Source organism: Pelophylax lessonae (assembly GCF_965119305.1).
Source record: "Pelophylax lessonae genome assembly, chromosome: 1".
NCBI classification, from domain to species: Eukaryota; Metazoa; Chordata; class Amphibia; order Anura; family Ranidae; genus Pelophylax; species Pelophylax lessonae.
In genome coordinates, this window is record NC_138768.1 from 719816495 (window position 1) to 719832944 (window position 16450).

The 16450-nt window shown below is 44.6% G+C and overlaps 1 protein-coding gene across 2 annotated transcripts in view; it reads right to left on the minus strand.

The window, feature by feature from the left end:
- Positions 1–591: 591 nt before the first annotated feature.
- The window catches only part of PDLIM3 (PDZ and LIM domain 3), a 67847-nt gene continuing 51988 nt past the window's right edge, over positions 592–16450 (minus strand). The window contains exons 4-8 of one of the 2 annotated variants that reach the window (XM_082264242.1): positions 15806–15873; positions 12709–12969; positions 8596–8726; positions 8298–8406; positions 592–979 (exon numbers count right to left, since the gene is read on the minus strand). In XM_082264242.1, coding sequence (XP_082120368.1) covers positions 790–979; positions 8298–8406; positions 8596–8726; positions 12709–12969; positions 15806–15873 — 759 coding nt within the window. In that variant the 3' untranslated portion in view covers positions 592–789. The remainder of the gene's footprint in view (positions 980–8297; positions 8407–8595; positions 8727–12708; positions 12970–15805; positions 15874–16450) is intronic. The other variant, XM_082264243.1, reaches the window with a different exon arrangement.

The window sequence follows — 16450 nt, forward strand, 5'->3', positions numbered from 1 at the left end:
TTTACAGTGCATGCAGCTGATGACGTCATCGGCGCATGCGCTCTGAAGGAACAGCCACCCTTGCCATTCCTTCAGAGCCCTGTGCCATGAACAGATGGCCGGAGGACATCAACGGAGCGATCCCCGCTGAGCTAACGAAGTCTGCCGAGCGGATCCGCCCCGTGTGATAGGGGCCTTATTATTACAGCACTTGTTTTTGCACTATTGAATTTTTTTCACCAATTTAAGATAGCAAGTTATCCTGTCCAGAAAGCTGCATTTTATCTTTCACAATGTAGTTTAAACTCCTATTAGTTAGGTAAACTATGTATCTTAATTTAAATTTCATATATTGTGGATTAGATTCCTAAAAATAAAAAAAAGCTAAATTATATTTAATGTGGTACGTGCTTTGTGCAAATGCAGCTATTTAATTCTAATTTCTAAAGCTGGTAACAGTGCGGTGGATTTTTTTTACCAATGCAAAACTATATAATAGGCTATACCCTATGGCTGAGATAATTTTTGGAAACTTTGCATTTGCAAAGTTGCAGCAGCTAAATAGAAACAGCTGTTTGGAAACCGTTTTACTTCGTCTAAGTCAGATCCCTAATTTGTCTGGTTTTGTTTGTGGATTTATTTTAATACCACTAGTTAAACGATCTCCTCCCCAGGGATTTCTCTTTTTGCATTACTGGTGAACTTCCATTTTTATATCATCTGAAAGCACATTTACTAATAAATTCCATGTTCAATCCTAAAATATGAAGGGCTTACACTTAAACCTTGTGTGTTAATCTAACTGCAATTTTAAGCCTTTGGGTAGAGAGTAACTGCGTCATATCCTTCTGGGGGTCTCATCCGTGCTCTTGCATGGGCTTCACAGTACAGCTGGCCCTCCACAAAGAAATATCCTTTCTGTTTCAAGTTTAGGTTGCAGTCTGCACATACAAAGCAGTCAGGGTGACGGAACTTGTCTCGGGCCTTCACCACAGTGCCTCTGTGTTAGGAAATAAAAGAAGAAAAAGAGTCCATTAAACAAGTTTGTCTACTTTGCCATTTTTAAAACGGGACTTACTCCACTTAGACTAAAGTGATTGTAAAGTCTTGTTTTTATTCTATTAAAAGAACAAACATATTATACTTACCTGCACTGTGTAATTGTTTTGCACAGGGCAGCCCAGATCCTCCTCTTCTCGGGTCCCTGGCTGGAGCTCCTGGCCCCTCTATCCTGTTGAGTGCTCCCACAGTCCAGCAGCTTGCTATGGGAGCACCCAAGCGGAGCTGCAGCTCCGTGTATCCATTCAGATATGGAGCTTCCACTCGGGTCCACCCCCTCTCTCCTGATTGGCAAACTGAGTTTGATTGACAGCAGAGGGTGCCAATGGCGCCGCTGCTGTGTCTCAGCCAATTAGAGAGTCCGGGGCAGCTGAGGCATTCGTGGACATCGCTGGATAGAGAGGGGGCTCAGGTAAGGCTTTTTATCCAAATGCATAAAATGCATTAAGATAAAAAAACCTTCTGACTTTACATCCCCTTTAAGTTCTCTCTATCTAATAATTGTCCCTGAATGGCATTTTAAAAAAATAGCATACTTACTAGTCCATGGACTTAAGCAATGCTTCCTTGCAGTTGAAGTTCTCCTTGTGCTGCTCCGCTTTTGAGCCGCCATCTTGAAATTTACAACAGTTGTACAGACACGTCGCTAGTCTCTTGCAGGTAATTGGGACCTGGCAGAAACCAGCGGCATGTTTCCTCTCACTCAAATTCTGCCTCCGGGGATATGTGACATGGGCATACCAGGAGGCAGCAGGGAGGATCCCTATATCATCCTCACCTAAGTGAGGAATCCAAAAGTGGAAGGCCACACTATAAAAAAGTATTAACCACTTGACCTCTGGAAGATTTACCCGCCTTCATGACCAGGCTATTTTTGTGATATGGTACTGTGTTATTTTAACAATTGCACGGTCCTGAGATGCTGTACCAAAAAAAATGTAAGTCCTTTTTTCCCACAGATAGAGCTTTCTTTTGCTGTTATTTGATCACCTCTGCGGTTTTTATTTCTCTTTCGTTCATTGACGGAACACAGCTCCATATTTTCTTGACCATTGGGTTATGCTGCTCCCTACAGCAGTAGGACACTAGGCAGGAAAAAGCTTTACCATGCCTATGGGGCAGTCCCAGGGGGTATATTCCCACTTTCTGCTATAGGTATTCCGTTTTTTTTTCTGCCTAATCAGGAGTAAGGACCTAGTTCCTTGCTGGGATCTCTGGTCCTAGCATTTTTCTCCTTTTTAAATTGAATTTTTTCCTTTTATTATTTTATGTTCCTGTGAGAACTACAATCAACTGCCGGACTGGGCGACGGACTGGATATCCTAGATCGAGCGGGTCCCCCCCACTCTGGCCAGCGAGCGTGCGCAGACCTCAGCTCCTTGCTAGATCGGCCGCAACATAGCGGGGGCTGGCCTGCGAGTTAGAAATCTAGTCGCAGCGTGACTCCTGGCCGACAGCACCCCCATGCCGGTGGGGAGGTGGTCTGTTCGGAACAGTGCCCATCCGGTTCCAATGATATGATGAGTAGTGTCCCCCTTCTCCCCTGGTGGTCTTTTGGGGAGGACGTGGGCCCCTCCCTGGGACCTTTAGACCCCCAGGTTCCCCTCCTTCCCACCAGCATTTCCCCCCACATGTTGGGGTCCCTAGGGACCACCCCCCCATCTGCCCATACCAAGCTCCCCCTCCCCCCCCCTCCTCCATGGGGCTCATACCTTGTCATGTCTGTGAATTTTCAGGGACTGAGCGGCCGATGGGGGAATGGGGGAGGTCCTGCCGCCAGCAGCCGATTGTCGATCTGGGGAGGGTCATCCTGGTGGAGGCTCCTGCCAGGGCCCCCTACCCTGATGATCGCTTTCTGGGGTTCTCCTAGGGCCCCTGGGACCACGTGTGCGCTGCGGGGAGCCGCCATTTTGTTGTGGATGGCTGGCTATGAGGATCGGCGGTCATGTTGCCGTAGCCCAGCAGCCATTTTCTTGTAGTTTCTCATTAGAAACAGAGGTGGCCTTGTTCTTGGAGCCCTGTGGGCAGTGTTTCGGCGGTGGGAGACCTCCTTGGCCTCTGGTGGCTGACTCTAGTACTTTCTTTTTTTTCACTAATCGCCGCTTGGTGTGCAGGATCTGCTGGTCTACAGGAGAGCCGAGGCTTTGACCCACCACATGTTTTCTATGGCCTGGTCGATCCTTAGGCTGGTATTTACCATTGCCTTGGTTTTGCGCCAGGACCTGAAGGGGGAACAGCTTCCTCCTGCTTTTGCGGAGCTGGCAGACCAGTTGGTCCAGAGGCTGCAGTTTATCTGCGATGCCTCTCTGGATGCGGCTCCCTTAGTCTCTAGGGTGTCTGTGACAGCGGTGACCCTACAACGCATGATATGGCTGAAATGCTGGTCTGCGGACCAAACTTCCCTTTGCAGGGGTTCGTCTTTTCGGCTCTTCCCTGGATGACATCATTAAGGGTCTTACAAGGGGAAAGAGTACTCTTCTTCTACAGGCTACCAAGGACTTCCGTCACAGATATGGGCCCTTTTTCTCGACTAAGCGGCCCTTCCGTTCCTCAGGTTCTCAAGACAAGGAATCTAAGTCTTTCAGGACCTCTTCTGGTGGTTCCAAGAGGACCTTTTCTGGTAAGCTGAATGCTGGCTCTTCTAGACCTGCAGACAAGCCCTCTCCTGCCTGAAGGGGCACCCTCACCCGTATCTGGGGTGGGGGGACGTCTTTGCTTCTTTCCGGATCTAGCCTTGGGTACCATCAATGGCTTGGTTTCAGCCTTGGCGGTCTTTTTTCAACGTCCTTTGGCTACGCATTCCTTGGTTTGCACTTTTATTCAAGGGGTTTGCCATTTGTCTCCCCCGGTACGGTCTCCGTTGCCTCTGTGGGAACTAAATTTGGTGCGGTCGGTTCTCCAGAAACCTCATTTTAAAAATATTCGGGAGATTACGCTGTCCCAGAAGGTAGCCTTTTTGGTGGCTATTACTTCTGCGGGCAGGGTGTCGGAGCTGTCGTTCACCTTATCTGGTGGTTCATAGAGATAAAGTGGTGCTACGCCCTTTTCAGTCGTTCCTCCCTAAGGTGTCTGATTTCCAAATGAATGAAGACATTCTGTTGCCTTTACTTTGTCCTAAGCCTAAACATCCTAAGGAAATAGCCTTGCATTCCCTGGATGTGGTTCGGGCCATTAGAGTGTACCTGGCGGCTACGGATTATTTTAGGAAATCAGACTCTCTATTTGTCCTTACAGACGGACCTCGAAAAGGGTTGGCCGCGTCTGCTGCGAACATTTCCAGATGGATCAGACAGACAGTAGTTTAAGCCTATTCAATCAAGGGTCAGGTTCTTCCTTTCCCTGTTAAGGCGCATTCAATTTGGGAACTAATTTCTTCATCAATTTAGGCCAATATGTATTCTGCCAAATATTTTTGGTAAAAAAAATTCCAATAAGCGTATATTGATTGGTTTTGACACTTTTTTGGCACCAATGACACTAATACAGTGATCTGTGCTAAAAAATATGCACTGTCCCTCCCTGCTTATGTACAGTGTGAGAGGTGCTTTTATTAGGGGGAAGACATGGATCCTTGTCCCGGCTTTGCAAGAACACAGGATCAATGCTTTACCTACTGACAGAATGGCGATCCGCCTTGCTTAAATAGGCAGATTGCCATTCTGGCTCTCTGCTTAATGATTGGCAGGTGCTGTGACATTGAGTCTGCAGTACCCACATATCAGCACCCGCTGTGTATAGTCACAGCGAGAGTGGGCCTGCAGTGCACATGCGTACCCCAGACATATGTGAATGTAACACATATCATCTACATCTTGGTAATGCTCACCCCTTGTTACACGTGCTGTGTATTTAAAATCCCTAAATACCTTTTTCTCTTTTCGTTCATTGGCGGACGCAGCTCCTGATCTTCATAACCTTTAGGTTCTACTGCCCCCTACCGGAGTAGGACACTAGGCAGAAAAAGAATCTGGCCACACCTGTAGGTTGTCCCAGGGGGTATACTCCCTCTCGCTTCTGTAGGTTTTTTTGCCTAGTAAGGAGTAAGGATCTAGTTCCTTGCTGGCATCTCTGGTCCTGGCAATTTTTTTTTTCCTGCGAGAAATACATAATCTAGATCCAGTGGTCACCCCAGTCTGGCCAGCGAGTGCGTGCAGACCTCAGCTCTGCGATTAGGTCGGGCGTGACATAGCCTCACCAGACAGGGGCTGGCCTGCAAGTTAAACACCTCACAAGGTCGCATACGACTAGGTCTCGGCCCGAGTTGCAGCGTTCCTCCTGGCCGACAGCCCCCCATTTTCCATTTTGATGGCGAGGGGTTCTGTCTGGAGCGGTGCCCGGCTTGGTTCCTGGTATGGAAAGTGGCTGTCCCCACTCTCCCCCTGGAGGGTTTTCGGGTGGATGTGAGCCCCTCCTTGGGACATTCAGACCCCCGGGTTCCCTTCCTTCCCATCAGGCAACTGCCTTTTCATCTGTCCCTCATCCTAACCCCCTTCTCCACCTATGCTGGAGCCTCATGGTGCCATGCTGGTATACAATTTTGCTGTAGCCTGTGTGTGTCTATGCACGGCGGCCATTTTTGTGTAGTCTGGCGGCCATTTTGCGGTGGTTTGCCAATAAAATAGTGACGGCCATGACAGTGGAGCCCTGTGGGTGGCGATTTCGGCGGTGGGAGACCCTCATCCCCTGGTGCTGACTCATGGATCCTTTCACTTCCTGATCGCCGCACATGGAGTGCAGATTATCCTGGTAGCTGCAGGTGCCTGTTTCTGCTGGGTGAGGAATCTGGTGGGGTTCTCTCTCTATGCTGAGGATCGCTTGGTACTTATGCCTAGCGACCTGGTGGTGCTACCAGCGCGGTGGGGGTTGTCCCTTTGCAGTGTTTTACACTTTTTACACTCAGATAGTGAGGAAGATTCCTCCACATCTGCAACTGCGCACGAAAAGGCGGTGGTGGAAGCACTGATTTTATCTGTGTGTGAGACCTTAAAGATGGAGTACGCAGCTGAAGCTGCGACGGAGGTGCAGGTTCCCTTTGGCACTCACAAGCCATTCAGAGTGGCAAAGGTGTTTCCTTTCCCCGCCTATTTTGACAGAGTGGGGACAACCAAAGCGCCCCCCGTGGGGTCCCTAAGTGATTTCCTAGGCGTTACCCCTATGAGGAGTCCCTTATTAAGAATTGGACTGTTCCACTGGTGGTGGACCGGTTTCCAGATTGAAGAAGGCAACCATGATTCCGGCTGAAGAGTCCCCAACCTTTAAGGATCCGGCTGACAGGAAGGTAGAGGCTGTGGCCCGCAATATGTACACTCCGGCTGGTTCAGCACTGAGGAATGTATTCACTATTGCCCTGGTGTCGCACTCTGACTGTGTGGACTAAGCTTTTACACCGTAACCTGGAGGGAGAACAGCTCACCCCTGCCTTTGCGCAGCTGGCAGACCAGCTGGTCCAGGGGCTGTAGTTTATTTGTGTTGCCTCTTTGGATGCGGCTCCCCTAGTGGCTCGGCTGTATGTTTTGGTAGTGGTCCTTCGGCGTGTCTTTTGGCTTAAATGCTGGTCTGTGAACCAGACTTCTAAAAAGGCCTTGACTGATCTCCCCTTTCAAGGGGATCGCCTGTTTGGGGCTACCCTGGATAACATCATTAAAGGTCTCATAGGGGGAAAGAGTACTTTTCTTCTGCAGGCTACTATGGGCAAGGAACCTCGTCATAGACAGGGCCCTCCTTCTCGGTTCATAAGAAGTATTTTCGTCCCTCAAGGCTCGGAGCCTTGAGGGACGTATATATTAATGTGTATATATATATACATTAATGTCCTTTTATATGCTTTCATGGTTTTTTACCCTACTCAACTGATCTTTATTGATGTATTTTACTGAGTTTTGTACTAATACATTTTTTTTTTTAGAATATCAATTTTCAATATTTACTTTTCCATTTTCGATTATATTTTATTTATTTGGTATTGCATAGACCCAATTCCCCCCTTGTCCCTTCGTGGACTTTCACTATATATTTAGGGACAGATGCCACTCCTTCTTATATCATTACCTTCAAACTTTGGAAACTAGCTTTTTTGTAATGTTTTTTGCACATATGTTTAAACAAACATTTTAGGCTTGAAAATTACATAAAACCCCCAAAATATGATATATTTTCTGAAAGCAGACACCCTAGAGATCAAATAGTAGTAGTTCATACTTTATATGTCACACAATGGTACTGCAAAGGTTAAATATAAAAGTATAAAAGCTGAAGTTGCACCGAGTAATTAGAGACCCAACATGTCAAACCTTAAATTTGCGTGCGCCTGTGAAATGGCGGCAAACTTCAGTACCCTATATTTTCCATAGGCAACACTTTTAAAGCCATCAATTTAGCATTACAAAAATTTAGCATAGGTCATCAATTTAGCATTACAAAGGAGGTCTGGTGTTAGAATTATTTCAGCATATGCAGCGATATGTAACATGTGTATCGCAATCAACGTTTTCGCACGTAGGTGCCCCGATGTTTACGTGTGTATATGTGGGAGTGGGGGGCCCTCAATTTTTTTGGGGAGGGGGGAATTTTATGTGCTTTGGTGTAACTTTAATTTTTTACAATAAAATAAGGTGATGATTTTTTTGGTGACAGGTTCTCTAAAAGACCCTGCATGTCTCCCCTGTGGTCTACTGAATGTAATGCAATGCAAATCGCACTACATTACATTCTTTGCCTGGCTGGGGAAACTGTCAACCGGGACCCAGAAGTGACGTCATACACGTCACTTCCAGATCAGCTACAAGAAAGGGAGGAGAGCGGACGTGTGTCCACACTCCTTCCTCCCCTCTACCCGGCGGCACCCACTACGCGGCTCCCGGGCCCACAGATGGGCAAGTGTAGCCTGCCTAGGATACATAGCGTGGGGGGGCGCGTGCTGCACAGGGGGTGCAACTTTTTGTCACCATGCCACCCTGGTGCCTGGGATTTGTCAAGCCCTGACATATGGGCAGATTTGCAGCACTCAGGCCCATTCTGCAGCTCTACATGTTAAACTTTTGAAAGTAAAGTAAATTTTTACAGTTTCACAGCAGCTATCTAGGAATTACGATAGAGCTGTGACATGAGAGAAAAAGCAAAAAAAGAGCTTTCAACAGGCTCTGTACACAAGAACATTTAGATGGAACTGAACATGAAAAAGCAAGGGTCACCTTAAAGACATCAACACATGTCAGAAACCAAGCAGAATATAAATAGCTGTGAGCTTTCCCTGTACTTACACTATCCCATTTCCACATCTGTCACACAGCGGAACTTTCTGCACAGCTGCACCTCCTACGTTGGGCTTTGTGACCGGAGCTTTAACGCTTTTTATCCCTGAAGGACGGTCTAAAACAAAAGTAAATATCTTGATTAGTGATGCTCTTTATTTCTGAATATTTCATACCTGGCAATGAAAATTTAGTTTAGGTGTGCAATGTGTGGTATCTGTATTCCTAATAAAAGGCAAGGCATGTATCTATAACTTCCAAGACCAATGAATGTAGTGACCATAATGGATAAAATACACATACTAACCAGTATCATCATCAACCATGTCTTGCAGCACCCTGAAGGAGCCTGATTGCTTGGGCCTGCTTTCATGTTCTGTGTCATCATGAAGGAGCCGATATACATCTGACTGAGGCACAGAGGCAGGTATTGGATCACTGAACAAAAAGAAAAAGCAATAATCACTAACTGTATACACAGTGTGCTTATATTTCATGTGAATAAGGGCCTAGTTACAACATTCTGTTCTGATGTGTTGCATTAAAGCACGGTATGCCGAATGTTAACGTGCATTGCATTTGGCAGCCTGCTCATTTAAATGGGCGGTCAATACATCAGAATGGAAAAACAAATGGATAAGCACCATTTTGGTAACAAGATACACTACAATGCAAAGTGGTATATCATCATGCGTTTCCTTGCAATGTATTTGCTCTTCCTTGAAAATGTAATAACGTGTGTATGGTGCATTGCCATACATTGCATTACTGTGCAGGTGTGCACATTATTTTACATGCTTGTTGTATTTGATAATATTTCATACATGTCTTTGCTAGTATTCTTTGTGTCTAATATTTAGGAAGTGCTAAGATAAAACTGCTAAGACAAATTTAAATAAAGAGTAAGCCACATATAAAGTATTCATTTGAGACACTGAGATGATTCTCAAATATGCTGTTCACTTTGTGGGGAATTTTAACTTTGCAAAGAACTCCTAATCAATGTGTAAGAGAAACAAAAGCATAATATTTTTGCTTGCACATTATTGGATAATGGAAGTCAGCAGAGCGTCACCTTATTCACTAAGCTAAAGGAAAGTTCCCTTGCAAAACAGCCTATTTGCTTGTAATAAATCAACCCCATAGACTTGTGCTAAGCGTAATAAATCACAATCATTGTGCAGCACTATCTAGCAAAATACAGGCATACCCCACTTTTAAGTACACAATGGGACCAGAGCATGTATGTAAAATGAAATTGTACTTAAAGTGAAGCAATACCTTTTTTCACTTCTCAAAGCATGTAAATACACTAACTGTATGGGAAATCTTGGTCAGCTTGACATGGCACTGCTCCCAAACCATAAGGGACAAGGACACCAAACTTGGGAATCACATTAAGGGGACCCAGGACTATGACATGGTAGATTACCTAGGAAAGCTGGCCTACCAAAAAAATTGGATATGTTATAGTCCTGGGCCCCTTCTTGGTGCTCCCTAAGTTTGGCGTCCCTGTCACTTATGGTTCAGGAGCAGTGCCATGCCAAGCTGACCAAGATTTCCCTTAGACGCCAATGTGAAAACCCTGGAGAAGTGCAGTGTCTGTACTCGTGAGAGTACTTAAAGTGAGTGTACTTAAAGTGGGGTATGCCTGTACAAGGAAACATACAGTATGTACTAGATAATAGGCAGTTCCCATGTGCAGGTATAATTACAATTGTAAATAGAACTAGGATTTTTTTTAAACAACGCATTAACATTTTTTACAGCTAAACATATTGTCATAGCTGACATTTCTATTGTGCATTGATAATCTCAGTAAAGTGGCATCTCCAAGGCCCATGGCCCTGCACATCACTGTAGTTTTTCTGTTGAGCTTCTATGGATCCCCAGATCTTGTGATTTTCTTATATTCAAATTTTAACCCACCCTCTGGCTAAATGGCTTGACCCTCCCGTTCCACCTCCTGTGTTCACCATTAGCTAATGTGGCCATCAATGATAGAGGTGGGCTAATAATGACGTACAGGATGTGAGGTGTGCCAGGTTCAGGCTGTTGACCTGTGGAGTGAAGAACTTTGGGGGATCCAGAGTTCTCAACAAGAAGTCTGCAGTGATGTTACACACCTGAAGGCACCTGCATGTGCATATCAGTGCCACTTTGCAACCTTTTGGGTGCTCTAATTCAATTTGAATTATATCAGCTCCTTTGGTATATTCCTTAAAGCCTGGTACACACCACTTTTTTTGTTTTTTATTCAACCCAGCGGGCTGATCCAATGTTAGTACAGAAATCTCCCCTCCTGTTCTTTTGTGTTCTGACAGGGGGGAAGTCCCCCGCCAGAACACTCTGGTCAGCCATTGGCAGAGAGTGCTGATCGGGAGTCGGTCGGCTGCTGGTTTTTCAGCATGCTTGTCCGGTAGAAGCGGGCCAAACAGCCGGCTTCTGTCGGACCGGCTTCCTTACACACATGCTGAATATTGACCGGTTTTTATTGAACCAGCCTATGTCACCTGACATTTGGCCTGTGTGTACAGGGCTTTACCTTTTACTGCCAGTGCAGTTTTTACGTCTTTTCCACGCATTTAAAAAATAAGGATTGCATAAAACCCCCAAAATATAATTTATTTTCCGATAGCGGTCATCCTGGAGAATAAAATGGTTGTAGTTCCACATTTTTATGTTACACAGTATTAGCACAAAGGTCTAAGAAATGCAAACTTTCAGTAAAAATACACTAAAATTAAATATTAGAGCACAAAAATGCAATAAAAAATGCAATAAATTAAGTAGAGTAAATAGATACCCAAAATTTCAAGGTTTAAAATTGCCCATGCCTTTGACTTCAGTACCCTATATTTTCCATAGGCAACGTTTTAAAAGCCCCTACAGGTCATCAGTTTAGAGCACATGTGTCAAACACAAGGCCTGCAAGGCCTTTTCACACGTCTTCTTTTTTTTTTTTTTTTTTTTTACAATTTTAAACTTTTTTTGCCATGATTTTTGGTGACTGGTTCTCTTTAAAAATATTCTCTAAAATACCTCTGATGTCTCCCCTGTCCTCCAATGAATCTAATGCAGTTCAGATCGCACTGCATTCTATTCTTGCCCAGCCATACAGGCCGAGGAAAGTGACACAAGGATCCGGAAGTGGGGTTTTTAACGTCGCTTCCAGGTCAGCAAGAAGGAGATGAGAGCAGATGCACGTCTGCTCGGGTTCCTCCCCTCTATCTGCCATGCCTGTTGCCAGGCACGCTGATGGGTGCACACAGCCCGGAATTCATAGCGGGGGTGGGGCCTTTATTGGGGGTAATAGAAAGCAATTGGATGGCTGCATAGCTGCCGGATTGCTTCCATCTGACTGCCAGCACTCGGCTTGTCAGATATACAAGCACCCACAGTGTGTTAAACTCCCTGCTGTTAGGTCCATGCCATGTACGGACAGGTACTTTTGTTGAGGGACCACTCCTCTGCACTTAAAAGCATTCAAAACGCAAGTTTGGCTGTTTTGAATGCTGTCATTTATTTTAATCTGGCGCCAGACAGTACCTGGAAGTGATGTCCCTCATGACATCACTTCCAAATTTTTGCATGGAGACCCCATCAGAGCCGAATGCGGCTTTGATCGGGTCTTCGACGGCCATGCAGGCTGGTTGCCTGGGTCTCCCGGTGGGACAGGAGACCCGGGCGAGCCACGGAAGGCGTGGGACGTCCCCTCCCGCTCCTTGTAATGACAGCCAAGCGGCTTCTCAGCCGCATCGGTTGTCATTAAAAGACAGCCGACCGTCGGCTATGGATACCGGTACCGGGGTGATACCTTTAGCTGCAGGCATCACCCCGGTACATGCACATTCCAGAAATATCGGCAATATCGGTAACCTCCGGGGGCCGATTCCGATATATCGGGAAAAGTACATACCGGCCCTCGACATGTCGGCTTTGCCGATAATCGGTCGATCCCTACTCCTGTGTTCACAATGCGGCAGGGAAACCGCTCAGCACAGGAGCTAGTGGAGAGCACTGTAGTAGCTGTACCTTTTTTACAGTGATTTCCAGCTTTAACAAAGGTTCCACAGGTAGGGTACATACAATACATACTTACCTAGATCAGAGCTAAAACAATTGCCATAGCTGGAGTTCGTTTTTAAAGTATACCGATCAGGTAAGTAGAATTGAACATCTAGTTACTGCCATATTCAACTGATGGCTCTCAGGTTAAAAGTTTTGTGTTGCATTGCATTTTTGTGGGGGTACTGTTTTCCACCTCCAGTTTATAATTGAATTTAATGTATTACCTTAATTGAATAATTGAAATTAAATTATTCCTTATTTGTAGCATGCAATTATGTTTTTTTTTTTTTTTTTTTTTTTTAAGGAAAAAAGATGAATTCATACATTTGAAGCTAAACATATTATGTACCTTATTGGTTTATCCCCTAGGATGGTGGACACCTGCCCTTGTAGGCTCTCAATAATATTGTCATCAGAATAGAGTTGCATTGGTGTATTAAACTGGGCGTGAACAATCTTGACACCAGGGAGCTCCATTTCCAAGGGAATGTTAGGTGCAATTCTAGAGGCAGCTTTGAGCTCACCAGGATCTATAGTGCCGACAGTGCTTGCTGTGGAAGGAGTGCTGCGTCCGCTGCCAGGATCAAAGCCTGAAGGGGTGCTGCATCCACTGTGACACAACACCAGTGAAAGAGGAGGGTGGGAACAGTGAAATAGAAAAGAGATGCAAAACTATTAGATGATGTGTCTACAAAATGCTCAGAGTGAATGCATGCAGTTAGAGGAAAATAATAGAGATTTATATACTCAGTAGATCATGCACAGATTAGATGAAGAGATCAAATGCCATGCAAGCAGGGTGTGGGTTGGGGGCAGTATTTTTATACTAAAAGCTAAATCTAATAAACCAAATTTGAAAAAATTGGGTTACGTCGCTCTCATTCTTATTCTGGTTCCATTATTAACCAGCTGACCTCCGGAAGATTTACTGTAGCTCCCTTTATGACCAGGCCAGCTTTTGCAATACGGCACTGCGTTGCGTCAACTGACCATTACGCTGTACCCAAAAAAAGTTTGTCATTTTTCTCCCCCCACAAATAGAGCTTTCTTTTGGTGGAAAATTTTGAGAAAAATAATTTCTGCTATAATACACATTCAATAAAAAAATGTAAAAAATCGAATTTCTTCATAAATTTATGCCAATATGTATTCTGCTATGTGCTTTTGGTGAAAAAAATCCCAATAAGCGTATATTGATTGGTTTACTCGAACGTTACAGCGTCTACAAACTTATTGGATATATTCTGGAATTTTAATTTATTTTTTGTATACTAGTATTGGCGGCGATCAGTGACTTATAGCAGGACTGCAACATTGCGTTGGACAATCGGACACTAACTGACACTTTGCGGGAACCAGTGACATTAATACAGATTAAGATCAGTGCTAAAAATATGCACTGTCACTGTACTAATGACACTGGCTGGGAAGGGGTTACACATCTAGGGCGATCAAAGGGTTACCTGTGTGCCTGACCAGTGTTTGTGTTTACTATGTGTGCTGCTTTTACTAGGGGAAGATATGGATTTTAGTCTCTGCTTTGCAGAAAAACAAAATCCATCCCTTCCCCCCTGTCAAAACGGAACTCTACCTTGTTTACATAGGCAGAGCTCTCTAAGTCTCTGCTTGACGATCGGCGGGTGCCAGCAGACATCAAGTGCCCAGCACCTGCAGATCGACTTCTGTTGTCAATATTCACAGCAGAAGCGGCCCGTCTGATACGGCGCACAGCTGCTGCCCTGTAGCAGTACAATTGCAATAGGGCAGTCAGCAAGTGGTTAAAAGAAAGTGTCAGCACCTTCTAATAAAATGTAGTTTAAAGGTATATTATAACCCATTACATTTAAAAGCATAAGGCAGCTTTTACACAGAGCTGTATGAAATTAATTACACGGAACTTCTTCCCATATTGCTGTCGGGGGGAGAATCGGGCAGCCGCTGCAGCATTGGGAACATGTTACATGTTAGTTCCACCCTAAAAAAATGGGTGGAACATGTAACATGTTCTCAAAGGTGAACTTATCCTTTAAGTATATATTCTTAATTCCAAAAAAAAATATTCCATTGCTCCAAACCTCCTCCAAATCTCCAAATCCTTTTTTTGCTGCTGTGATTCCACTTCCTGTTAGAGAATGGCCATTAGATAGACTTGGTATTGGAGTTTGCATAGAGCAGTGCATATGACCGCAACTAACGTGCACTGGTTCTTTCAAACAAACACAGGTGAGAGAGGAAAGGAGAGGTTCGGGAGTACTTGGAAGACATTACAAGAAGTCAAAACATAAAAAAATAGATTGCAGAGCCATTAGGTAGTGAATATGTGTGGATTACTTTTTGGAGAATGAGATCGTTTAGTGTCACCTAACCACTTTAAGACCGGAAGGATTTGCCCCCTTCATGACCAGGCCCTATTTTGCGATTCGGTTTAATGGACAATTGTGCGGTCATGCGACGATGTACCCAAACTAAATTTTTCCTTTTTTTCCCCCACAAATACAGCTTTCTTTTGGTGGTATTTGATCACCTATGCGATTTCTATTTTTTGCGTTATAAACAAAAAAAGAGCGACAATTTTTGAAAAAAATATTTTTCACATTCTGCTGTATGACATTCCCAAAAAAAAAAACCAATTTTTTGGTAAAAAAAAGAAAATCGCAATAAGCGTATTTTGATTGGTTTGCGCAAAAGTTATCGCGTCTACTAACTACGGGAAAGATTTATTTCATTTTTATTGTTTTGTTTTTTACTAGTAATGGTGGCGATCTGTGATTTTTTTTTTGCAGGACTGCGACACTGCAGCGGACAGATCGGACCCCTAACTGACACTTCTGACACTTTTGGGGGGACCAGTGACATTACTACAGTAATCAGTGCTAAAAATATGCACTGTTACTGTAATAATGACACTGGCAGGGAAGGGGCTAACAGTATCAATGGGTTAAATGTGACCTTAGGGAAGTGATTCTAACTGTGGGGGGGGGGGGGGGGGGGAGTGTGGCTTCTGAGATGACCACAGAGACCTGTGATCCTATATAGAAGGATCACATGAGCTCTGTGATCATTTCAGGGAGAAGAACGGTCAGCTGTGTTTACAACAGCCGACCGTTCTTCTCCCTCAGCGGGGGTGACTGTGGGTGTCAGTCGGCAATCGGAGCCGCCTGACACAGGCATCAGCTTCCCCGCTGACAATCGGGGGCGGGAGCGCGCCGCCGGCGGCGCGCGGTCACCCCCTAGGTCCTTCCAGGCGAGCGACGTAGATCTACGTAATTTTGCCTGTACGAGCCACCCTGCCGCAGTAAAAAAACTGGTTAACAAATACTCCTCCTTCAATTACCTATGAGATAGCTTGTGTTTGTAACTTTCTGATATTGGTAACTTTATGTACACATTTTTTGTTGATTGCTGTTAACATGCACACAACACACAGAACTAAAATCATTTTTAACCTGCTTCTGCCTGGGAGTATAAAAGGCTTAGGCCTGATATTATGCTTGTGTTCAAAGTAGGCCAAATCCTGTAGGACAAAAAATGTTTGTTATAATTCAGCTAAGTAGGGAAAAAAAATGTTAACATCAACCAGTTAAATGCGACAACAAAGAGTAAAATGTTTCAAAATAATTTGTAACAAAAATGGCAATGTATAAATCTGTGCTTGTATAAAGTATGCTTACAGTATGTTTCCTCTTAGGCTCCATTCACTTTAGCGCATCTTCCAAAGTTGCACGATTTCCATTGCGACTTTTGGTGCGACTTTTGATTAAACTTTACATTCTCTGGGCCAAAGTCACATCAAAAGTCACACCAAAGTAGTGCAGGCACCTTTTCAAAGTCGTTGCCACTCTTTAAGTCACACTGATTTGAACAGGTGCCACTGAAAAGAATGGGCTGCGACTTGTCATGTGACTTTGATGTAAAAAGTCGCACAAGTGTGAATGGAGCCTTAAAAAATGCTGAAGTTGAAAGATCTTTTTAGGTTTTGGATAGAGTGTGGAACAGATGGAAATAAACAGCAGTAGCTCTCAGTAACCTTGGTACCTGGGACACAAAGAAGGCAGAGTACTGCTGGCGCTGGCAATCAAGGTAAGAAGCAG